At 33.2% G+C, this 26,874-nt stretch overlaps 3 protein-coding genes across 4 annotated transcripts; 1 reads left to right on the plus strand and 2 right to left on the minus strand.

The window, feature by feature from the left end:
- Positions 1–2,835: 2,835 nt before the first annotated feature.
- LOC100810300 (glycine-rich domain-containing protein 1) lies at positions 2,836–8,788 on the minus strand. Of its 2 annotated transcripts, none has more exons than XM_006572922.3 (9): positions 8,591–8,788; positions 8,006–8,176; positions 7,452–7,569; positions 7,064–7,318; positions 6,164–6,619; positions 4,842–5,380; positions 4,242–4,437; positions 3,879–4,034; positions 2,836–3,762 (listed from the first exon to the last, which is right to left on the minus strand). In XM_006572922.3, the coding sequence occupies exons 2-9, from the start codon at positions 8,161–8,163 to the stop codon at positions 3,082–3,084; spliced, it is 2,559 nt and encodes an 852-aa protein (XP_006572985.1). In that variant the 5' UTR covers positions 8,164–8,176; positions 8,591–8,788; the 3' UTR covers positions 2,836–3,081. The 2 variants fall into 2 exon arrangements, with proteins under 2 accessions (XP_006572985.1, XP_003517161.1); XM_003517113.4 differs by having other exon boundaries at positions 8,006–8,191.
- Positions 8,789–11,005: 2,217 nt separating this feature from the next.
- LOC100778416 (uncharacterized protein At4g37920) lies at positions 11,006–15,866 on the minus strand. Its single transcript, XM_003517634.5, has 6 exons — positions 15,517–15,866; positions 14,494–14,768; positions 13,781–13,946; positions 13,068–13,312; positions 11,641–11,828; positions 11,006–11,548 (listed from the first exon to the last, which is right to left on the minus strand). Exons 1-6 carry the CDS (start codon positions 15,722–15,724, stop codon positions 11,332–11,334), a joined length of 1,299 nt encoding a protein of 432 aa, XP_003517682.1. The 5' UTR covers positions 15,725–15,866; the 3' UTR covers positions 11,006–11,331.
- A 6,356-nt stretch (positions 15,867–22,222) lies between these two features.
- On the plus strand, positions 22,223–26,509 carry LOC100778955 (ABC transporter G family member STR2). The gene is made up of 3 exons (XM_041004739.1): positions 22,223–23,109; positions 24,035–24,747; positions 25,353–26,509. The coding sequence occupies exons 1-3, from the start codon at positions 22,621–22,623 to the stop codon at positions 26,164–26,166; spliced, it is 2,016 nt and encodes a 671-aa protein (XP_040860673.1). The 5' UTR covers positions 22,223–22,620; the 3' UTR covers positions 26,167–26,509.
- The last annotated feature ends 365 nt before the right edge of the window (positions 26,510–26,874 follow it).

The raw sequence follows: 26,874 nt of genomic DNA on the forward strand, positions 1-26,874 counted from the left end.
ATTTTCAACCGAATGTGTGTAAAATGGGATGATCCATTAACTAAATTCCAAAAATGTGATCGTGATCATTAGATTCCCGCAACTTACTTGCATTTCCATCAACTATGTGCAGCTGTAAATTCTGTTTACAGTCATAAATTCATACATGAGTTGAATTAGGTCACAGGTGAAATTGATTAGTTAACATTTTCATTTCTTTTTAATCTATGGACCATAGTTTCGATTGATTCAGCAGCAGTCATAAATATAAGACTATCAAGTGTGTATAAAATTCATATCCACATTAGATTGCTTTTTTTATGAATTATTATCATTTGTATCAACTGTTTGTTATAATTATATTTATGATATGATGGCCAATTAGATTTTTAAGATGTATAAATTATAATAATGCGACAGATAATGAAAGATGTGATGTAGGCTTTCTCATCTTAATTAATTGAAGTTTTGTCTTTGACTCAATTCTATTTTGTTATTTCGGCTTCTTGAAGAACCAGTTATAGGGTTATCCATCGATTGGCACATAATTTGTTTCTTCTGGCTCTTGATCAGATTGATCGGGGGAGCATTAAACTATAAACTATATGAAATTGAAAGATTCCTGGACAAACGCTAAAGAGCCTTGCTGGAACCATCCAAATGAGACAGGGGCCACCCAGATCAAAACTTTATTCATGAATTTTCCTGACTGGATTGACGTTAATTTTGGTACAGAAATTATAATTTTGGAAACTAGAATAATGGGGTGGTTTGGTTTCCATTTGTAGAGGACTAGAGGCTTTGTTTTTTCTTTTGATGTGAGGAGAATATATACATTCCAACTTCATCCTAATACCTTATTCATATATTCAACATGTTTGTATAGATTTTAGAGGGAATAAAACATTGATTGAGACAAAGGTAGAATGTTTTGGTGGAAGCAGATTTTCTATTTTCCTTTCAAGACAAATCTAAGCTCAATTAAGGATGGTGCATATGGACCTACTAACCACCCTTATAGTTGGGCCTCCAAATTACCCATGCTGATGATCAAAGTTGAATTTGCTCGTGAAATAATTATTTCTACTACCATTTTCAAAAATGATAGGAAATAGTCAAAATTACCCTTCTCTCTCCCCCCCCCCCCCCCTCTCATTCCCCTCTTCAACTCTCTCTTCCCCCTGCCAAAACCACCCAACCTTTCCCCTTCCCTCTCCCACTCTCCTTCTCATTCTTTTTCTCTCCAACTCTTTCTCCTTCTCGCCTTTTTTTTTCATTTTTTTCACAATGAAAATACGTTTTCATTGTGTTTTTGAACCCATAGCACAATGAAATCTTATATCTATTATCTTTTTTTATTTAAAAAAAATATACAATAAAAATGTGATTTAATTGTGTTATGGGTTAAGAAACACAATAAAATCGCACTTCCATTGTATACTTTTTCAAAGCAAAGAAAAAAACCCACAATAAAAGTGTGGTTTCGTTGTATATCTTAACTCAAAATAGAACAAAATTGTATTTTGTTATGTTCATTTTTTAGTTTTGTAAAAATCCACAATGAAAGTGAAATTTCATTGTGTTATTCATCAAATAACACAATGGACTTGTACTTCCATTATGTTGTTTTCAAAACATCACAACGGAAATATGATTTTATTGTGTTATTTGATGAATAACACAACAAAACATATATTCATTGTGTTTATTTTTTATTTTTTAAATTATTTAATTTATTGTTTAATTTAATTGTTTAATTAATATTTTGTTTTTTTAGATGGCTCGCATGAAACATACTGTCTTTGTCTTAGATCCGGAGGCACAAAGGCAATGTGTGACTGCATCAACACGTGGTGATGGAGAGTTGACTTGACGACATCAATCATAGGTAGAGTCATAACCAAAGGCACAAGCATAGGCACAGCTACAACCTCAACCATTGATAATACCAGCTGATGACCGTATCATTGAACCCCCATCTGGAGGAGGCCTTATGGATTTAACTTTGCTTCGATCCTATAAGAAGCATGTAGTTGTTGGCCATGTATGGATCGATCATCCCAGAAAGGAGCTGAAGTTAAAAAAGTATAATAAAAATTTGTATTGTGTACCCTTGGATCCCCATTGGGTCAAGCCCAATAGACAGAAGCAACAATCCGAATTGTAGACCGAGTCATTGCACTGTTATTATCTTATCTAATCTAACATAATCATATTCTTATTTTATTTAATCATATCATATTATTTCATCATATCTTACCTAATAATGTCATATAGCGAGAAAAATATCATATCCCCAACAATTTTGAAGAAAGGAATATGTTCAGGTCTTACCATAATTAAGAGGATTCAGGCTTACCACAGAGCTAAACATATTACACTTTTATGTTCTGGATAGGCACCCAAACCCCAGAAAACTCCAATTCTGGAACTTAATGATACAAATTTAAATGTATATTATTTTTTATTTATAGAAAATATATTATAATTAAAAGTTTAATTTTCTTTATATCTAATACTAATTATTTCATTAATGATTAAACATAAAAATGTAATACTATTCACATAGTTATTAAGTATAATCACGTATGTAAACTTTTTAAAGAAATTGTTTAACCAAGTGAAATATTAAGAAATGGAGTCTTGATCAAGCAATATAGAAAGTTGGGCACCACTCACTTCCAACCTAATAAAAGTGTTTACAAAATTCCTTTGTTAAGTTTTGGCAAATCATCAACATATTTTTGCAAGTTGCAAATTTGGCTATCAAAATCCATATATTCCATCACGAGGGAGAAAAACTTTGCGACACAAGAGAGTTTATACCACACTAATAAAAAAAAAGAGTAGAATCTATACCACATGAAAATATCTTAATATCCATAAGCATGCATAAACAGAAAGGCATAAGGACACACACAGGTAACTAACTGAGAATCATTACCTCCAAGTTGATTATTACACATTTAACTCTCCTGCTTATTTTTCTACGTTTTCTGTCTAAGAAAGACATCAATGAGAGAGAAGCGAAATTGAGAAGCTCATAGACACACGTTCATACATACAATACAATAGTGACAATGCATAATCATGAAACATGCTTCATGCAGTGACTGCTTCTTCATTCACATACTTTAGCTCTTCATTGAAATGTTCATCAATACCACATTTACTATCCATAAGATCACCACCACAACCTCCACAGCCACTACTCTCCAACCTATTTCCACACCCTCCTCCACAGCCTCCACAACCACCTCCACAACCACCGCAACCACCACTCTTCAACATAGATCCACACCCTCCTCCACAGCCTCCACCACAACCCGCACCACAACCGCCACAACCACCACTCTTAATCAAATTTCCACAGCCTCCACCACAACCACCACAACCAGCACCACAACCGCCACAGCCACCACTCTTAATCAAATTTCCACAGCCTCCACCACAACCAGCACCACAACCGCCGCAGCCACCACTCTTAATCAAATTTCCACAGCCTCCACCACAACCAGCACCACAGCCACCACTTTCCACTGCATTTCCACAGCCTCCAATGGAAATTTCAGATTTGTATGTTATCCCCTCATCTTCATTGCACATATTAGTAGAACTCAACCCCGTTCCATTCAAGACTGTCTTTTCATTTTCCTCATTTGGGCCATTCACCTTCAAATCTTTACTTTTAGCAATGATGCCTTCATATCCTTCTTTTTTCATTATATTGGAAGCAATAAAAGTCAAAATGATTCCAGGAAGCACCATCCACTTCTCCTTTGCCTATCAAATTTTAGAAAACAAGGAGGGAGAAGAAAGCAGAAAACAAATTAACTAATGTAAAACAAGAATGTTCCTCTATAGAAAATGTTTGACATAGTAGCAAAAAAGTAAGGTACCGTGACATGTCTAGATCTCAAGTCAAGCAATGCCACTGCTTTGCCATAGGGTTCTTCTATGGAGAATTCAACAGCTGTTAGGAAATTCATTTCATTTCCCCGTTTCCCATTGTGTCTCAGTTCATAGTCTAGCTTTCTTCCGGGGAAAATTCTCACCTTAACCAAAATCACATGAATCTAACCTTAGAACTAAGTTCGAATCCATCTCATTTCCCACATTTTTATCTTTAACAATCTTATGTCCAGCGTAGCTAATGAATATCATGCTATTGGATTTGTGAACACTGTAATCAAGAACCAAGAGAGCTCTTGGCATGACGAGATATATTTTTAAAATGGAAATTCTTTAGAATAAATGCATACCCTTTTGTTGGCACCAGTAAGCTCAAAGAGATGACCATCATTTGTAGATTTGTTTGGAAGGTGAAACAACCAAAGATTCTCCAAAATAGACCATCCATTTTCCATAAACTCAGCAAGAGTGCGAGTTTCACCAGATTTCATGAGGCCAACAACCTCCTTTCCAGGATTTCCTATGTTCTTTGCATTCTTCAAATCCCTAAAATGTAATCAGAGATAGGAAAGATAATTTTTGAGCTTAATTAATTAAGAAGACTTCATTACAAGTGGCAGTCATTCTGAATAATATATGCAAGATAGGTTATGTGGAATTCAAACATGTATGACATTTGCAAGCATTTGTGGCAGATAAAAATGATTGATAATCTAGGAATTAGATGACCACAAGGACTAGGTAATTCGAGCATCATTCAAATGCAATTAAAACAAGTTGATATTTCGAAGACACAAGACAAACAGCAAAGAAAATCATGCTTGTAGAAGCGACAACATGCATAAATCACTAAGAGACTAGTCCCCAACATGACCATAAGAAAATGATGAACACATTTAGGCAGGGAGCTTCTATTGATATCTGGCATAAAGTGCATACATAGACTGTACCTCATTTGAAGGCTGATGATTCTGGTGCCATTTTCATCTGTTACATGTGTCCAGCTTTTAGCATGTTGAGGCCTAACAGGAAGGTTGAAGAGACATGTATTTTTGGAAAATGGACGAGACTGAGTCATTTCAAGTGTATATGGGGCAAGAACTGGGACAGTAAATGAGATGGCTACTCGTAACAAGATTGGCTTTGAGCTCATAGTACCAGAACCCGGCACCAACTCCAACCATTTCTCAACATAGAGTTTTGAAACTGGGTCAAGATAGTCTTTCATAGAGAAAGATGCAGAACCAAGTGTCTTTGTTGATTTTCTTATTGATAACTTGGAAGAAGAAGAGGACATGAGTTCAAAAAGCAGCTCTCCTGTTGGTTCACACCGGAAAGATGCAACCTGTTTCTCTCTAGACACTGATAAAATACTCAGTCTCCTTTTAGCATCAAAAAATGCATCAGGCTGTGATTTGGAAAATAAAACACAGAGATCTCCTTCCTGTCCCTCTGGTAAGTTTTTAACCCCAATGAACTCCAAGAGAACCTGGTTGGATGAAAGAGGAAATTACAAATACTATTCTCATATAAACAGAAGCTGTTTCAGTGATATTTATTCAGTTTAGTTTGCTTATGCTTTTATATATACATGCAGAACAGTACAATGTGACAAGAAGCTGAATCAAAAGAAGTGATAGTATTATGATCTCCCTAGTCAAGAAAGATTGCCATTACTATACACAGGTAATTTTATTTTTAGTTGCTAAATTGCATCTTCTTTGGTATCCTAAACAACTATGGTTCTATGTCAAAGCAGACAAACATACTCAAGAGAGAGAAATTGTTAGAGGGACTAGTGTAATACAACTAGGCTCTCGCCTCTACTTGTCTTATTTATAAGACAAGAAGAACGGTTACATTTTGTAGCAGCACATGGATCAGTCCATTATCTAAACAGTCATCCGTTAAGCTCTAGAGCACAGATAAAATGACCAGCTTGCTGCTTAGAAAATTATAACCCAGTTGGAGCCTTTATAAACAAACCTTCCATTTGTCCTTGATTCGAACAGTTTATATCCTTGTTATGATGAAAAGCTTTGCAAGCCACAGAACTATTCTAGGGATCTGAAAGAAAACATTTGCACCAACATTGATCCCATAAAACAACTTAGTAATACAAACTTATGATATGTGGTAAGGACTTAAATTTGCATATTCTTGTACATGACACAATAAATGTTGCATGGACATGTTAATATATGTATGCACATAATTCAGAGCTAGATATTAAAACATGTAACATGACACATAAGAGGAGATCTTAGGGTACCTCCATAACTTTCCGATCTGGTAGCGAAATTTCTTGTGGGTACTCATTTGATGAAACAACCTTCTTGCAAGTAATGCTAGATGGAAAAGGGTTACTTGTGATAGGAGACGGTGCATTACCCCTATACATTGCTCCAGCCTTCCAATATCTTGTACCAAATGTGACTTCCCACTGTCTGGTGGTTCCAGAAAAACCAAGATCCAGTTTCTTTCCTTTAGTTCTGTCTGAGTCTGTATCATCATGCTCCAATACTTTTCCAAGTGCTTCATTGAGGTCTTTACAATAAGCAACTGGATGTAACTGGTGAGAATGCCAGATTAGGTCAATATCATATGTTGGAACACAAAAGCGTTTTATACCCTTTTCCTTGTTTCTCTTGATGAGATGCAGAAACCCTTTGTATCTGGCCACAGCTTCCTTGATAAAGAGATCATTTTTCATGTGCGTTCTTGATACCTGTCACAAAAGACGACAGATATAGAATCCATTGAGAAGATGCAGCATTATGTACTAGCCACGCACAAGAAAGACCATTGGCAAATGAATTTCACAAAATTGTTTGTTATCCAACTAAACTAAACAGACAAATAACTGAACACTGAACTCATACATCACCACATATGATATTAATGTTATTTGGAAATGCTTCCAAACGATTAAGGATGAATAGTCTGAATTTAAGATTTTCAAAACAATGTATTTTGAAACCACATGGATCTATTGGCAAGCAAGAAAAATATAGTTAATCACAAATTGATAAAATTGAAGAAGAGTCTAGTTGAACACAGCCTAAACCATGCTAACTTTCAAATCAGGGCTTTGGCAGAGACAGAGCATATCAAGCATTTAGTAATGCAAAGTGAAATAGAACAACTGGATAAACTCTTAACTCTCCTTTACCTGGTAAAAGAATGGACTCTGCCTCTTAGCAGCTGAAATCAAATCATACTTGGTGTATTTTTCAAGCTTAGAAATCCTTTTAGAGATATCCTCTGGGAGAAGATTAACCAAATCAGCATTGTAGGGCTCATCAGGATACAATTTATTCCAGATTTCTTCAGTTTGCCAGCCACAAATTCCTTCAACAGTAGTGGCAACACCAAAGTTGTCAAGTACCCGTCCATAAAGTTCCTCACAGTCAGTTTTGTACCTTACCTGCGTAATAGAATGAACCAAATTTTAGTACTAATAACACAACTCAATCAAACAACCAATATTGCTAATAATCAGGAAAGTAATACATACATACAAATATATATATATATATATATTCTGGTCTGAAGCCTACCGGGTTGAGCCTGTGACAGTGCCAAATCCATTCACAGTCAAGAGGAACTACCAATGGCCCTTCAAAAATCGGAGACTCGGAATGCTTGGCAAGCAAGGGAATCCAACAAGCATTGTACCTGAATACACAATTTCATTGTTGTAAAACCAGCACAAGAAACTTAAAAAATGACCTATTTTCTGATAGATATAAGAACAGAAAATCCATGACATCTAAATCTGAAAAACATTGCAAAGATTTCATGGGAACTGCATTGCAAAGCTGTCATGAGTGAAGGAAGGATTTTTACACATGAATGTAAAGGTCCTTTTTTTTATCAACAAATGTTAGTTTTTATTAGTAAAAGAGATTGAATTCGTGACTTTTTTTCCTCTTTCTTTCTTCCTTAACTATCAACATATCTTATATCTTCATAAATGCCCTTCCTTAAGGCCATTTATAGAATTTTTGGCTTCAGCTCAGATTTTTTTATAAAAAAAAAGTAAAACAAAAAATTGTTTTTTGAAAGAACTCTATCTTCATCAAATACAAGAAATACTTCATAGAATGTTCACCTATAGATAGCTCTGTCAAGGGCAGGACCGTCATAGAGGTGACGGTTCTTATCAACAGTTGCAAGGAACTGAAGCTGTTTTTTTGCTACGACCTCAAGGTCCACGCTTATTGGAATCTTTTGGGCCTCATTCCACTCCATTTCTTGTTGTGGTTCCATCTCTCAATTTAAACTGAAAAACAGCAATCTCCCAGAAACATTTTGGTGTAAATTAAAGTGCCTCTGAAACATATTTGTCTAAACTTCGCAGTCAAAATAGAAGATGGAGCGATAAAACATGATCCACAAAATTTGTTTCCCCTATTTCATGTTCTCCACAGTAATCTTAAAGAAAAAAAAAAAGGTGTAATATTTAAAGAAGGGTCTACAATAACTAATATAAAAGAACAAATATTATCTACAGGTTGGTCAACGAGAAAATTTCAAGAGATAAAAGGAAGGAAACCATTAAATCTTTCAACTAAACTCATGTAACAAAAACAAACAAACATCATATGATCATCCACAACATACACCAATACACAATTACATTGTATCAACATTACAGAAAGAGAATAAAATTAATGAAAAGGCCATTTGGGATTACCAGTTACACAGAAACTGAGGCAGAGAGGCAGAGGCTGTAGCTGCAGACAGGGAACTTCCTTAAAAGGAGGATCTGTATGAATGACTGTATCTGACTGAGCTTGTGAACTTTTCTGTTTCTATGACGTTGCAATAGGCATTGTATGATACAACTACTCAAACTAGTGTCTTTGTATCTTATAGACTTGTACTGCAGCTGAAAATAATGTCAAGGATGTACGTCTGATCTAATTAATAGTACAACCAATTACTCTATCCACAATCATGACTTGTACCAAAAATATCAACAATGTTCATTTGAAAAAAAATAAATAAGGAAATACTATATGACTTAATTATTAATAAAAAAAATAGTTACTCATTTGGTCGTTAAATGTATTATTCCTTTATGTCCTTATAATTAAAAATATCTTCTTTAGGTGGGTTTGGTAGAGTGAAAAAAAAATGAAAGAAAAGAATCAGAGAAAAAATAAATTAAAATAGGGTGGTAGAAGAGTTGGATCTCCATTAATTTTTTAAAAAAAATTCTTCCTTTTCACCTTATTTTTTCTCTACCAAACCCACCCTTGTTCTCAACATGTACTATTTTTAATCCTCTCCATAATATTAAAACAGTTTAAAATAATATATATTGGGACAAAAAAACTAAATGATTTGTTTTTATATCATTATTGTCACAAGAACTTTTGGACTTTAGCTAAATGATTTATCTACCAACACAAGCTGATCTTAATAAAAAGAAAATCATTTATGCTATGCAACTATTTTGATGATACAAAAATTTAAATATCTTATTAATAATTCCTTTTTTTTTTCTTTATCTCTATTTTCCTATCACGTTATATCATTAATTAAATTAATCACTTTTTTTTCTCTCTCATGTTAATGTTATCTAAGAAATATTTTTCATGCAAAAAAGGTTTCACTCGACTCAATTCTGAAATAAAGAGAACTAAAGTGATTTTTTGAAAACACAATAGATTTTTTTTAAGAAATTATGTTTATGTAAGTTTTTAATCCTTACCTAATATGTAATTTTTTTTCCATTTATGCATTTCAGTTTCTATTATTTAGGTAAATATTATACTTATTTATAATATCTGTTAGTCAAAATGTCAAACTATCACTTAATAAGAAATCTCAACATCCCGGATTTTATAAAAGAAAAATGATAGGGACACAATAAAAATTTTGAGACCAAAATAAAAACACATATTATAAAGCCTAATAACTTATTTAGGGGAAGATGAAAGATTATTCCGTGAAAAATGGTAGAATGCATGCACAAAGCTAGGAGCAATGACAAAAACGTGAAAACCGATTAGGCATAACAAGATTACTCATAGCCTAAGGTAATTAGCTAATCCACTCAAATTTATCCAAGAAAATTTGAACTACCCTAAGTCCCCACCCCTCTCGTTAAGCTCGAGGATATTAATCCTATTTTTTTAAATTTCTTATTATATTTTTTTTATAACATAGCAGATATTTATTGTTAAATATCCACACTGATGATACAAAACATGTTCTCATCCAAACTTGGCCTTGTTCCTCTCTTTCTCTTTTCGTGTACCCGTTGCTAACCACGAAGACTTTATATATATATATATATATCAGAAAACGACCATGACATGACGAAAAATAAAATATATCAGAAAACGATAAGGCCGAATAATACGTTAAAGGGCAAGGTTGAAGCTTGATGCTTCACGTTATTTCGCTGAGTCTTCAATGAAAACCGCTGAGCTGCTTAACATGATTTCAGTTTTCCATCAGTCCATCACTATCTATCCGAAAAAGTAAATGGATGATTCTGAAACTGCCAATACAATACGTAGAAGTAAAAGGAAAAGGCATTTTTACTTTATAACTTTTTTTTAACGAATTTTATTTCTAAATAAATTAATTTACCATATTTTATCAACTTACAAATTGTATCTTATTATTTTACTTCTAATATAATTATATTTTTTATCTTCTACTTTTTAATTTTTTGATAAATCTAACTTTTTTTATTTTCTGATAAATTTTATTTCTAATATTTTATTTTTTTGACAAATTTTATATTCAAAATTTATGTTTATTAATAGATAAATGACTAGTATAAAATTCACAATTTTCTTAAAAATTAGAAGTATAATATACCAAATTAAAAAGTTGTGATAAAATTCACCAAAAGTTAAAAATTTAAGAGTAAAAAATACAATTAAGCCAAAAAAAAATAATAAATTTTTCTTTTGCTGGTGAGAAAAATGATGATAACTTGTAAATCATGTCATATAGTTAGTGATTGCAAGTGGTTATGTGCAACGACGTACTAATAACTTTTTATGAACCAATTTCCTACCACCCAAACATGCTTTGATTTAACTTGATAAGAAAATTTCCCATAGAAACAAGGAGGACTGTTTATATATAGAAGGAAAATCTACTTCCTACTTATATTGATTCTATTATTCTAGGTTAAACCTCAAAATGGTTTGTCATCATCCACCTTGATATGGTGGATGCCTTATAATTTACACCTAGAAGTACAATCCTCAACTTTGCAATGAAAATCAGGTGAAATATGTTAACATCCAACTGCAAATATTACAAAATCTTTGAAAGGGTAGTAAGTAGTAACTTCATTACATTTTTCTAGCATTTGGTCGTTCTCTCCACTTCAACCCTTCCTTCTCGATCAAAAGAGGCATGAAACAGGAAACACATTGGCAAGCATGGATGTTTATGAGAAGCACCTTAAAACTCTTCTGATTTAGAGTCATCTTTTGTCTCAGACTTCTGGGTTGTATCTTTTTCCATATATTCTTGTTCAATAGTATCTTTAAGGATAAACAACCTCTGAATTACCACAGGGTCAGTCATCTGCCTGGCTTCTCTCAAATCTGTTTCTTCCTTGTTCAGATGATATGCATCGAGCATGATCTTAATCCACTTGTGCAGCTCCTTTGGGGTGCTGCTTAATCACATCAAACTCAAAGGAGTATATCAGATTAATCACACAAAAAAAGATACAGATTAGAATGAACTAGTGGGAAAATCTCTCACGTGTATAGAGCATTAGGGTCCTTGGCTTCGTGTTCATCACCAGGGGTGAAAGCAGTTGCCAATGCAGAGAATCGCTCCTCGGGATCAATGATGTTCAACAAATGTTTGAGTAGCTTTATTTCTTTTGGAGTAATACTCCTTAGGCTGCTCTTTGTGGCCCTGTACAATTGGTACATTATATCTTTCACCTGCACAATATAAAGCAAGGTTGATGAGCACACGTGCTGACATGCATAATGCAGTCTAATCATCTTTTCTAAGCTTGAGCAGTCAAAATTAAGCTTCCATGGATTCTATGCTAGATGAACAAAGGAGGAGGGCTTTCAGATTATACAGATCGATTTAAAAATCAGAACAATCAGTTCAGTTAGGTTCCTTTATATTCTATGACCCCTGTAACAAAGATTCATACTTGGCTGCCTGTCCTGGTATCAGCATTACATTGGAAAGACTTGGAAACCTCTTAATTTCCACCCCCATGCAGCATTCATAGACATAGCCAATGTATGTATAGAATTATATTAATAATAGTTATAATTATAACTGAAGGATAACGAAGAAGCAGAAGTTAGCATTAGATCCTTGTCTATTTTGGTTTATGACAATAAGCACCGGTGGATCTATATGGAGGCTAATGGGGGAAATTGCCCCCACAAAGTAAATTCTTTTAGTTGAATATATTGAATAAATAATTTTTTTGCCCTCATAAATAATAGATCTTGTCCCCACAAGATAATTTTCTTAATAAGATGAATGTAAATAGTTGTAAAAGATAAAAGAGAGAATAAATTGATACTAATTGTACCCGCTTTATCCTTTTAAATTTTACTGTTTTTAATTTTTTATTACCATTTTTAATAAAGCTTATATAATTTTTTGTTTGAGAAAATATTAGACTATTTTTTGCCCCCACTGAAAAAATTTCTGGTTCCACCACTGACAATTAGTATCTTTCACAAGAGAGTATGTGATTTGTATGTCTTTCTGACTATGCAATATAACATCAACCAACATTTTTATTCAAGTCCTGTACGTTAAAATGTGCAGCCAAAACACACGACTTTTTTAAGTAGTCATGTGATCACCAATTAGCTTATAATCTTGACTATTTATGTATGGTTGTATGGTTCAAAATTAAAATTCCATTTCTCACAATAATAAGTGTTCTCACCAAGTCGCCTCTTACACATATATATCCTCTTTCGGAAACAATCCTATTTAGAACTTAATCATAATTAAGGCTCCTCACTCCTCCCCAAAGGTGTGATATGAGGGGATCAAAACCTATTGGTATTAGAGATGCTTCTATACACCCACATGAGGAACACATTCTACTTGGGTTTATGTTTTATAAAGCCTTATTAATATTGGCTGGGCACAAACAATTAGAAGCTTATCAAAACCATGGAGCATCATAAAATTCACACCTCATTCTTCATTGTTGTAGATTCTTTTGCTTTAGCCCAAGCACTGCTTATCAACAATATCAATGAAGAATCAAGTTCCTTTGCCTTTGCTAAGCTTTTGATCTTCTGACAAGCAATATCAATAGAAGGAGAATTGAGGATATCATCAAATTTGGCCTGGGCAGCATCTAATGTCTCTATATTCTCTAGAGTATTATCGTATGCACTGACAGCTGACAAGCATCTACTGCCCAGCCTGGAAATCCCTGTTCATAGAATACACCAATGCCAATCATAAGAAAAATCCTACATATACAGGACAGGATCAAAAGTTTTTTTTTTTTTGTTCGGAAGGCAGGATCAAAAGTATTAACTTTTTTCAGAGTGCAAGGGGCGGGTTCACTACGAAAATTTTTCATGTTAGAAGACTAAGAATAAACCATCAAAGCTGCTTAACTCTATTAAGTTTTTCACCAGACATTTTAAACATCCCATATCTTCTTCCTTTATAATAGAAGTCTAACTTTCCATCTCATTTTAAGAAAAATTTCAAGAATCAACAGAGCAATTTTATTATGATCATTTTTTTTTTCTTATTAGAAGTTACAATTATAAATACTCTTAACTATCAAAATTCATCTCAATCTTTCTGGTGATTACTAGATATAGAATCAATAATCATTGAGTTAAAATACCCAAAATCAAACATTTCGTCTGTATTCCAAATTAATTACCATCACGATCCTCCAAGCTGTCATATGTATCTGAAATAAGAGAGAGGTAGTGGAAGAACTCCCCTGTAAAATCTTTACGCCTTCGTGCAACTATGGCATTAATGTCCATTGGGCTATCTTGTATTTCCATGAGCAGTTCATAGTGTCCTTCCATTTCATCATCAATCTGCAATGCTTACTCCTGATCAAACAAAACCGAGGAAGAAGCTCTAAAACCAAGCAAGTTCCTAGATATGAAAGTAATTTTTGATGTACAGGTTTGTGCCATCTAACAAAAGTAATTAATTAACAATAAGAATAATAATGCTATCTTGAGGGCGAGCCCTGGTGCAGCGGTAAAGTTGTGCCTTGGTGACTTGTTGGTCATGGGTTCGAATCCGGAAACAACCTCTTTGCATATGCAAGGGTAAGACTGCTTACAACATCCCTCCCCCATACCTTCGCATAGCGAAGAGCCTCCGGGCAATTGGGTACGAAGTTTTTTTTTTAATACCTTTTTATGGCTCAAAATGTATAAAATTACAGGGATAATAGAAGAGTCTATTTCTTAAATCAACATTGCAATAGAAGAGTCATAAAAAAAGCTATAAAACAATAGTTCTATTTTTTAAAGGTTTCTTCACCTTTGATTCAGCAATAGAAGAGTCTATTTCTTAAATCAACATTGCAAGGGGGCATGGTTGTGAAAAACATAAAAAAACGTAAAGTACTACCTTCTTCAACTTTCTCCGCAATGAAATAAATTTTTCCTTCATAACTGGGTCATTCTCCATGTCTGCCCTTCTTTGGCACCTATTGTAAAATCTATCCCTGTATTTTTTCCACTCCTCTCTAAATATCAGGTACTTCCTCCATTCTTTTGATTTCGTTTTTTCATTCAAAAAGAAATCTATCATTTTGTCACAAAATTGTGTCATAGTGTAACCCTTTGCAATTTCAACCTCATGCTCCTCAGCTTGAGCTGTGGAAGCACTGCTTGCCTGTGGACCTGAAAGGAATTTCATTTTTTAGTGCGACACAGAAAAACTACCCCTAGATATTAGTCAGAAAAACATCCGGAGTGAGATAGAAAGAAGATATCCTAAAAAGAAAGATGTATAGATGCTCACTCTTATTTTTTGTTTGTTAGCAAGGACAACATAAAAGTCTTATCTCACTAGCTCAAGTTGGCTACATGAATCACACAATGTCATTCAGTTTGCTTAAAGACCAAATCTACAGACACATGAAACATTCTAATTTCTTACAATTTAGCAACATCTAATTTTATTTTCACTCGAATCTTTTTTACATATCATCTTATCCGAACAAGGCAGAGTTATGAATAAATTAATAAGAACAAAAAAAAAAATTGAACAAAAATGGTGATAGTTGCATCTTTGGAAACGAAAACACATTCATTCGTCCATAACTAATTTCGTATCTAAATTCTTACAAGTTAGCACAACAGGACAAATCAGCAACATTCTAATTTCTTAGTGCCAACAATTTGGTAAACTAAAAAAAAAAAAAGAAATTCCAGACAAATATCACTGTAATTTCTAGAGAGAATTCTGCAGGTCTGCTCTCCCCTTCATATTATACTACTACCCAACTCTAGTGACACCCTTAACACTTCAAATAAAGACCAAGACTTAAACTTTTTCATAAACCCATGTGGAAAACACAAAGAATACAGCATATTAAGAAATAAACAATGAGAACTGATTGGAGAATTGGGGGGAAATGATACTTACTGGGCAGAGAGGTGCATAGAAGAATGTGGGGTTTGAAATTCTGAGCTATAAGTTTTGGTCTTTGGCTTTGGAAGGATGGGAAGCAGTTTGAAGCAGTATAGGATGGAGGGGTTAACGGGTAATTTGGGGAGAGATTATTATTGAAAGGGATGAAGGTGGTGGTGGTGCTGCTGTTGAAGGTTGAGGTCCAAACCTTGTAGCCTTTCATGTTAATAAGGTTGTTCCTTCAGCTCAAACACCAAAGTGCCTCACGAAGCTTCACACTTGAGATGACAGACAACAAAAGCAACTTTGCCCGAATCTTGTTTATATATCACCATCATTTCATCACCATATCCGTTTCACGAACCCGGCAGAGTTGTAAATAAATTAAATTAATAAGAAAGATTCTATTTTATTTTTGTATGACCAACAAGTCACCACAACTTTATCGCTGCACCAGCTCGTCCTCATTTTATATATATATATATATATATATATATATATATATATATATATATATATATATATATAATTTCATTCATGTATTAAAGAACATATAATTATTACTACTTAATAAATAAATTTGACCAAACTGGACATCCAAATTGAATATGTATTTACTATTATTAAATAAATAAATTTATATATTGTTATTATAAATTACAGTATTGATAAACTAATATTAATAATACTATTAGTATATTTATAGATAATTTAATAATTAATAAATATAAATTAGTTTACATTAATATACTTTTACAGAAATATAAATATATTAGGTATGATATAAATATATTAAAAAGTTAATTGGAAATATATAAATACAAGTTTTAGTAACTAAAATTTGCAAATTATATGCACAATATTGATATAATATTTTTTTCAACCAAGCTTCTTCTAATATATTTATATCTATTAAATTATTGATTTATCTATTAATATACTAATAATGTTATCAATACTAATTAATAGTAATAATATATATGGATAATATATTTTCTTTTTATTTAGGAGTAGATATGTGTAATTTTTTGTGTGTGTTAGGATTAATGGTTCTAATCTCACCTTTAACATTTATTTTAAAAAGATTATATGAAGAAATTGAAAAAAATATATGGGGTCCATTAAAAAATTAAAATGACTTATTTACTCTTTTATTTTAGATTATGTAAATATACTATTAGGACACATGTCATTACAATACACACTGCTTTATATATATTTCTACTTTCAATCCAAATAATTTAAAAATCCACTCATTTTCTATTACGATTTTACATTGAAAAAACTCAATAAGTAGTCCACCTATGAACCACTACTTATAATCATTTGATATATTATAAAATATTTAATGGTTTAGATTCAACATATTATAAAATTTATAATTAGTATTTATTGATTAATCAAATATAATTAATCCAACAATTAATGAACTCCTTTATAATCCCAACCAATCAAGAAACTTCATGTTCCACTTCACCTCCACCATGCACTGCCAGTCTGATTAAGGCACATCATCACCAACAATTATATTGCACTCAAAATTATATTTCATCTATAATAAATAACTCCACAATGTCATAATTAAATCGGCAAAAGCAAAATAGCCATGCAATAATAGAATCCCTGCCCTATCAAAAATCATTATTGCCGTTGTTGACTTCGACATTTCTCTCAAAGATGTCTTTGTCTTCCACTTGCATACTCTCAACATTGAAGTTGAAGATCTTGGAATCTCTTCCTACTACTCTGCTAGAGTCAAGGTAGGTTGCAGAGTCTCCAAATCCTTCTCTATCTATGATCTTATTGCTTGTGGCACCATCGTTGACATCTCCAAAAACTCCTCGATGTCTTCCTCTTCCTCATTCTTCCATCACCAACATTGTTCTTAAACTGAACATCCTCTTAATTAAACATGTTCTAGAACCCAAAAAATGAGTAAAAGCACAAATCAATGAAAGCAAATGTTGTTGGAATCAAGCTTCATAGGAATCTCATCACATGTTATTGAAATCTTAGATCATATTCTCAATTCAACTCATACTTGATCCTTATAGAGTTCTCAAATCTTAATTGATTTGTTAAAGAATTGAGACTTAATTTCTATATTAGATCCCTACTTTTTTAGAAGATCTAATCTAGAAATTAGGTTAAAAAAAGAGGATTTCAAACATTAAAGAACCTTAGTTCTATCCTAGAAATCATATTCCATGTATTTCTACTCCAAATGTAGAATTAAGATATGTTTTCCAACACAAAATAACTCATGAAATCAAGATTTATCAAGCCCAGACAGATATTTAGGCATAGAAATAGAAATCTAATGCATTGGATAAAAGAATAGATAAACAAGAATTACATGGTTTGAGCTCTTATTACATGTTTAATTCCAACAACCATGAAGTTTAGCTACTACAGGCCAAGAAGAAGATGAAGATCCAAGAAGAATTGGTGGAAGATAAAGAATCAACCATGGAAGAAAAATATATAGAGAGAGGGGGGAGGGGAGGAGATCGTGCTTTAGAATTGCCCTTATCCTGGGGCAAGTTCATTATTTGGGCTGAATGGTCGTATAACACCTCCATTCATGCCGCAACAGGGATTACTCCATACAAAACCACCTTTGGGAAGAAACCACCCTCCATCCCTCAATACCTCATTGGAACCTCGAACATAGATGTCGTTGATGATTTCTTAACCAGTCGCGAAATAGTCTTTGCCATGTTAAGAAAGAAGCTCCTTAAAGCTTAACAGACTATGAAGCAATTTGTTGATGCCAATAGACGAGAGGTACAATTTTAGGGGATTGGGTGCTGGTAAAACTCTGACCTCGCCGTCAAACCACTGTCACCGACGCTGCCCACTCCAAATTGGCAAAATGCTATTACGGCCCATTCCGAGTTTTAGAGAAGATAGGCCCAATTGCTTATCACTTGGAGCTACCCCCTCATTCCCGAATACACCCTGTATTTCACTGCTCCCTCCTTAAACCTTTTCACCAAAATTCTTCTACGCACACCCCTGTTGGTAACTTACCATCTAAGTTCGTGGACAATGACCCTGTGATTACTCCTCTCGTGATTCTGAACACCAAATGGGCTCCTTCTGCTAATGGGCTCGAGCCGTTGGTCCTGGTCCAGTGGCAGGGCTTGCTTTCGAAAGACACTTAATGGGAGTCTTGGACCAAGCTAAAGGAAAACTACCACCTTGAGGACAAGGTGCTTCCAGATGAGCAAGGGGATGTTATGAAGCAACCCAGCATAGGGGAGCTGCAAGTAGACAAGGAGGAGACAAGCACTAACCTCAGAGCTAAAAGGAAAACGAGCAAGCCTCACTACCTGGATGATTTTGTAATTAACTCTGACCCTAAGCGCTAAGCTGGCAGCTTCTCATTGGATAGGAAAGATACTTTGTCTGCCAGGATCTTCATTCTGTTATCCTTTCTATTATTGCACCCTTAGGACCTGTTGAGGAAAGAATAATCAGCTTAGCATTTGGTGCTTATATATATATGAATCAAAGATGTAATAGAATATAAACAATAATAATCAAAATTTAATTTCCTCTCCTTAATCTCTCTTTCTAGAGGACTCCTGGACCTCGAACTTTACGAACATAACAATTGTCTCATCAAAATTATGAATGAGTCAATCACAAACCTTCGCCTCTTCACTTATAAATAGAGTTTATGTTAAAACATGCCATATCAAATTAAGAGAATACAAGTTTTCATTTAAGTGAGAATTCTTGTTGTTGAATTGGAATTTGTGTCACTTAAGCGATACCATACTATTACTTAAGCGCCCCTTGTGTATGCTCTCGGATCCATATCCAGCTTAAGCAAGCCTTAACTTGAAACTCTTCTTCATGGAAGTTTTGTCGCCTAAGTGGGATTAACCATTTACTTTAGTGAGAGACTTGTGAGTCACCACTCTCCTTTGCATCTTCAATCCTTCATGTGAAAATCATCCAAAACTCAATAAGACTTCAGTTGTCAATGCAGTTAGCATAATTCTTTTTTTTTTTTTTTTTTTTTACAAACTAGCAGATTTAAGAGTCCATTTTAAATAAAAATTAAGATAATTATTCACAAAGTAAAAGTGTGAAAAATAATTATCATTTCATCAGTAAACTACGTATTAATGGCCTCAAGTAGAATCCACCCATTTCATATCCATTCTCTCTTTTCTTCTACTTTTTTCTATACTCCACATCTTTCTTTTCAGAATTTTCTATTATCCAAAGAAAGCATTCATGAGATTTTTTTCTTTGAGTGTGGGGCCCCATGTTTCTCCTTCCAATAAACCAAAAAATTCATTTTCTGGCTCATTTATTTCTCATCTATTTCTTTCGCTTCAAAATCTATCTAAACAATCACACCGTTAATACACATGGGTTATTAATTTGAAAAATAAATTACCATAAGGATATAAATAATAATATTAAAAAATAATGTTTTTCATTTCATCAATGTTATCCACGTTGGTACATGGGACGGAGACTGTACCCAACTATATTTCTGGGGTACTGGAAATTTCACCTAAATATTATTTATGTACACTATTAATAAAAGTGAAAAAAGAAATAAAAATGAAAAGAAAAAGCATCATTGACGACTACAAAATGTTATACAGAAGACGAGTTGATTACTTTTGAAGACTGATAAAAATGAGCTTGCATGCAAAATATATTTACACTTTTTTTTTCTCTCTTTTCTTTTGCCGTCCATTGATATAGTCGTCTTAATTCCTCAATTGAAGAGTGTCACACCTCTTCATCACTATTTTTGTTATGAATGTATTTGCTGACTTTGATTGCTAGTATTTTATCTGATTTGTCAAGCAAGAATCACAAGACAGATTTGTTTATATATATATATATATATATATATATATATATATTATAATGGCATTGTGACAAATTCTAAGATGGAACCCGATTCCAGCGAAGTTAAAAATTCGTCGGTGTGTTTGGTATGACTTAAGATAGACGAATTTTTTTCTCATGAATGACAATAATGCCAAATGTGTTATGGCATTTTTTTTGGAATATGCGTTCATAAATTATAACAATTCTCTTAAAAACTTTTTAATGAACTTCTTCTAAAAACAAATGAATGTATATTAACAAATTGTCCCGAGATCATTAATATATACACTCACTTATTATTTTAGAATAAGTATTTTAAAATTTATAATTATGATTTTCTTAAAATGTATCTAAGATATAACTTAATAATATACTCTTTTAGAGTTATAATTAAGGTTGTTCGGTGGTTGAAAAAAGAAGAAGAAAGATTCTGAATTTGAATTTTTCTCACTTTACTCTTTTTAAATAACAAGCAAGTATATGTATGTATAAATATTACAATTACATTATATTATATAGACTGTTTACTTGGTCCTAATTTGTCTATCTTGAGTCATATAAGTAAGTGTATACTCCTCCTCTAAAAAAAGTAGGTGTACTCCAATTTTGACTACTCAACTCAATTATATTAAGTATTCAAGTGTACGCATTAATGCTAAATTGATAAAAGAGAGTTTAGGGTAACTCACCTAGACGCTGTTTTAATTGGATTTAATTTCTTTTTAAAATGAGGAATTCATTTTAAAGATAAAATAAGAAATATAAATTGTTAATGAAAATTTAATAGTAATATTACATCAATATGTATAATAAATCATACATTTATTGAATATCAACTATTGATTAACTCATTAAAGAGTACTACTTTATCTTAACTTACTTTACAAGAATAAGTGCATTTTAGTTTTACACGTGTTTTATGACAACAAAAGATTAAAATCTATCAAATTCAAAACATAATTATTTACTAGAAAATAAAAAAGCTAGTAGATCATCGACCAACAGTCATAGATCCTCTTTGATTCAGGTGGAAAAGATTCCAGCTAAGAAAATCATACTTCAGTGTCATCCTTCAACTTTTATTCAATTGTACGTTAATAATGGTAACTTCTGTATGAAAAGGAGAAAAATGTAATAATTATTTAATATGAAAAGAAAAGATAGATGTTAGTTAAATTGCAATAGAAAAGAAAAAGAGAGGTTTAAGATGATTTTTTAATCTTTTATATGGAATAATATAGTATTTTTATAGATGAAGATAATTAATTTAATAGTTATGGTGAGATTTCATTATGCATTTCTAACCATATTTTCTATAGGATTCTCTTATCTTTTTCTTCTTCTAGTTAACTTGTGAACTAAGGGATCAAAAATCAAATATTAGTAATAATTGAATTTCTTATTGGACAACTCATATGTTCATATCAATCTATTATGTGTCTTTGCATTTAACATTTGTTAGATATTAAGATGTCTAAAATATTAGGATGTCTAAGTATTAAATCTTATTGCATTATTAAATGAGTAATGATATATAAAAATCAATATTATAAATTTCTATTTGTCATTCTTTCTTTTCTTTTTCTCTCTATCTTTTTATAAAATCATATAATCTATTATATCTATATTTTATTTTTCTCTAGATGTCTAATAGGATAAGGGTGTCAAAGATATTTATTGTTGTTAAATAGCATTTAGTTAATATTTTCCACAAAAGAAAGAATTCGCGCGAAAGTAACCAATTTTTGTTTTACTAATTAATAGTTCATAAAATTGGTAAGTCCGTTGTGCTACAGATACATACAATAATGAACCATATATAAATCCAAAAAGGTATATATGGTTCATAGCCAGGCTTTCTTTACTGAGTATTATATACATTACGTATGCATGCTTAATGTAATTAAACGAATATAATCAACCAAGCGATGAAGAAAACGAGAAGACACTTTCACCTTTCGATGGAAACAACCTCAAATGGATTCTTCAATGAAGACAGCATGGTGAATATATAGCTTTGGAAGCACATCTTCACCGGCTGCACAAAGTCCTTTTCCCACATGCATTCTTTTCCCTTCTCTTTTAATACATCCTCATCTCTCCACCCCTTCAGTTTCGGAGGAGCCCTTCTGAATAGGCTCTACTCTCAACATCGATCTTCTCAAATAGTCTCATATATCTGTCTTCGATTCTTACAAATAATAACAATAAAAAAAAAAATAGTACTGAACTTCCCACACCATAGCCTCAAACATGACTCAAGCCAATGGCCACCGTCGTGTTGATCAAACAGTGATTGACATAAAGAAACCGCCGGTGAGCTTCACCGGGGGTCTGGTGTTCGAGTGCCTCACTTACACCGTTACAAAGAAGAAGAAGGTTGAGGAGAAGTGGTCGAATCAAGAGGTGGACCTGCTGCATGAAATCACTAGCTATGCACCAAAGGGTTGCATCACTGCAGTGATGGGCCCTAGTGGCGCAGGAAAGTCCACTCTCTTGGATGGCCTTGCTGGGAGGATTGCGAGTGGGAGCCTCAAAGGGAGGGTCTCCTTGGATGGGGCAACTGTGAGTGCAAGCTTGATCAAGAGAACTTCTGCATATATCATGCAGGAAGATAGGCTTTTCCCAATGCTAACTGTCTATGAGACTTTGATGTTTGCTGCTGATTTTCGTCTTGGACCACTTTCACTTGCTGATAAGAAGCAGAGGGTGGAGAAGCTCATTGACCAGCTTGGCTTAACGGTAAGGGTTTTGCAACCAATGAAATAGTCCTACATGTACTAGATTAATCTGCTACCAATTAATTGAGCTGTTTACTTATTCTAAACTCAGAAAATATTATACCAATAAGTAGAGTAACTTTAAAAGAATTAAGTATCAATGTTTTTAGGGTTTTGGCTCCTTAAAATTATATGCACTTCTCTCTAAAGTAGTATATATGAACTTAATCATGTCAACAGCTAATAAAGACGTACTCTGATCGAAATAATACATGTACATGTAAAATAAATTATGGAATTGTTACATTTTGACTATCATTGTCGTGCTCTGTATTTTCTGCAATGTATCTTGTATTTTAGTTTACTCCCTTCTATCTTTATTATAAGATATAATTAACTAATTGAGCAAGTAAGATTCAGATATTTGATTAATTTAGTTAAAACTTAAATATGCTTTTAATTTTTTAAAATTAAGTATTATTTTATTCCTTCAAATTTGAAATTATTTTTTTAATTCTAAAAATTCATAAAATATTTTTTTTAGTTTTTTTAAAGCATGATTCAAATATAGAATAAAAAATTTATAATTTTTAATAATTTTTTTATTGCCATATTTTATTTTTAAAAATTTATGATTCAAATATAAAATAATTTTTTTATTTTTAATAATCAAATTATAACAGTAAAACATACAAAAAATATAAATCCCGTATTTCTTGTTTAATTCACACTTTTCAAAAGAATAAAAAATATTTACGAATTTCACGGATTAGAAAATAACTTTAAATTTAAAGGACTAAAAAAATAACTTGAAACATAAAACATGTTTAAATATTTAGTTAATAACATTAAATTTATTTATTGTAATTGGTATTTTGTTTTCTTATCACATGATCGATTAATTGCTTAATCTCTAACACATGCATGTTTGTGTTTTGGTTGATCAGTCATCTCGAAACACCTACATAGGAGACGAAGGTACAAGAGGAATATCCGGCGGAGAGCGGCGGCGGGTCTCAATCGGCGTGGACATCATCCACGGCCCATCCCTCCTCTTCCTGGACGAGCCAACCTCAGGGCTAGACTCCACCAGCGCCCACAGCGTGATCGAGAAAGTGCACGACATCGCTCGCGGCGGCAGCACCGTGATCCTCACCATCCACCAGCCCTCATCAAGAATCCAACTCCTCCTCGACCACCTAATCATCCTCGCAAGAGGGCAACTCATGTTCCAAGGCTCACCCCAGGACGTGGCACTCCACCTGAGTCGCATGCCACGCAAAATCCCCAAAGGAGAGAGCCCCATCGAGCTTCTCATTGACGTGATCCAAGAGTATGATCAGTCTGAGGTTGGAGTTGAGGCACTTGCTGAGTTCGCACGCACTGGTGTCAAGCCACCTCCTTTGTCTGGCCAACAACAACACTCTGTGTCTTCTGTTGCTCCGTCCTCGCACCTTAGCCATAGGTATGAGGAAAATTCTCAGGACTTGTCTTACTCGTCGCAAGTGAGTAGAAGGGTCGTTGATGGTTTTGATCACAGTCTCAGAAGTTCCCATAACAACAACACATCAATGTCGTGGAGCACTGGGAATAGTGCGGCGTTTTTGAAATTCACTCCTTCGCGGCTTAAGAATGATCACAAGCTGCAGAATACCGCGAGGTAAATGACTAGAGCATTTATTCAACATTGGTTTACATGACAACTTTCATTGAATAGTCCCTTCGGTTTTAAATATAAATTAAAAAAATGATTTGTGCTAACTAAAAACTTAATTAATTATATTAATTTTAATTAATTTTTTTATTAACTTATTTCTCATCGAAATTTAATATAAAAATAAAATAAATTATTATAACTAATACTTCAATCAAACGATGAATATTTAAAGATAATAATATTAAATAATATAAAATTAGTTAAATTTTTATATTTAAAAAATATGTTTTTTCCTTTTTATATTTGAAATTGGAGAAAGTAATTGATAATTATCTTATGAGATTTATTAATAACAAGACAAGTCGGTGAATTATCTCAAGTAACATTAATTGTTATTTTTATTTATGTTTCTACTAAATGTTATTTTAATTTTTGAATTTAATATTAATATTATTTTTTTTCATTTATTTTACACTTTATTTTATTTTGAGAGGAAGGAAGTATTTTTCATAGAAGTCCAATTGTTAATTAAGCGTTTAATTTATGTTCTAAATTTTGTTATGTTCTTGGTATGCTTAATCAATCATTTGTGTTTGTGTGAAACGCAGAACCAATGCTTCACCTGGATACTACGCACACTGGAGTGAAATCCTCGAAGCCACTCCAACACCCCGTAGCAGTGACTACACAGTGAATGAGAAGGACTACCTCGCTCCCTCAAACGCCACACAGGAACACCTTGGAGCAAAGTTTGCAAATTCCTACCTAGGAGAGATTTGGATCCTTATGCGTCGCAACTTCATAAACATAAGGCGCACCCCTGAGCTCTTCCTTTCAAGACTCATGGTTCTCACCTTCATGGGCATCATGATGGCCACCATGTTCTTCAAGCCAAAAGAAACTTTGCAAGGAATCACCAACCGCCTCAGCTTCTTCATCTTCACAGTGTGCCTTTTCTTCTTCTCCTCTAACGACGCCGTCCCGGCCTTCATCCAAGAAAGGTTCATCTTCATAAGGGAAACCTCTCACAACGCCTATAGAGCTTCCACTTACACCATTGCAGGCCTAATCACTCACATGCCCTTTATTCTTCTCCAAGCAACTGCTTATGCCGTCATTGTTTGGTTTGCCCTAAAACTTAGAGGCCCTTTTCTTTACTTCTTGCTTGTTCTCTTCGTTTCTCTTCTTTCAACCAATTCATTTGTTGTGTTTGTGAGCTCAGTGGTTCCAAACTACATCTTGGGTTATGCTGTAGTTATTGCCTTCACTGCCTTGTTCTTCTTGTTCTGTGGATACTTCTTGAACAGCAACGACATTCCCCATTATTGGCGTTGGATGAACAAAATTTCGACCATGACGTACCCTTATGAGGGGCTATTGATGAACCAGTACCAGACCAATGATACCTTTGGGTTTGGGTAACTTGATGGTGCACGGATTACCGGTTTAGATATCTTGAATAGTCTACATATTGACACTGATGAACGTAAGAAGAGGACAATTGTGCTTACAATGTTTGGTTGGGCTGTGCTATATAGGGTTTTGTTTTACTTGGTCCTTCGTTTTGCATCAAAAAACCAAAGGTCGTAGTGAACTATATATAGTATATCTAAGGGAGAGTGTGAGTTAGTTAACCATTTGATTTGTTTTGCACTGCAAACATTGCTTTACGCTGGAGGAGCTGTTAAATATGTTGCTTCATTGTATTGTATTTTGCATCAAGCTTTATAATTGTATAATAAAACTTGATGGACTTTTTACCTGATAAATTACGAGTTTAATTTCTATACACTTATTAGTGTTAAAAGTGTAAATCAAGGATCTAGAGAAAAGCCTTTCAACAAATCACAGTTCCAGTGATTGAATTTGTTATTTGCAAAGAATAAAGGGAAAAAGAACTTATTAATAAAGATCTGACTTCATTCAATGGAAAAACAGTGATTGTGTTGTAATGTGTGAGTTTATGGCAATCTGTGAACTTCCTAATATCCAATGCTGAAAATCTCTCTTAAGTTGGATTTTCAGAAAACAGTATTTTAAAGTATAATTTACTTTTGATCTAATTAGTGAATCATATTCCACCACCCGTTCTAAAATAAGTGTTGTTTTAAGCGTCATTTTAAGTTTTTT

Source organism: Glycine max, chromosome 1 (assembly GCF_000004515.6).
Source record: "Glycine max cultivar Williams 82 chromosome 1, Glycine_max_v4.0, whole genome shotgun sequence".
NCBI lineage: Eukaryota > Viridiplantae > Streptophyta > Magnoliopsida > Fabales > Fabaceae > Glycine > Glycine max.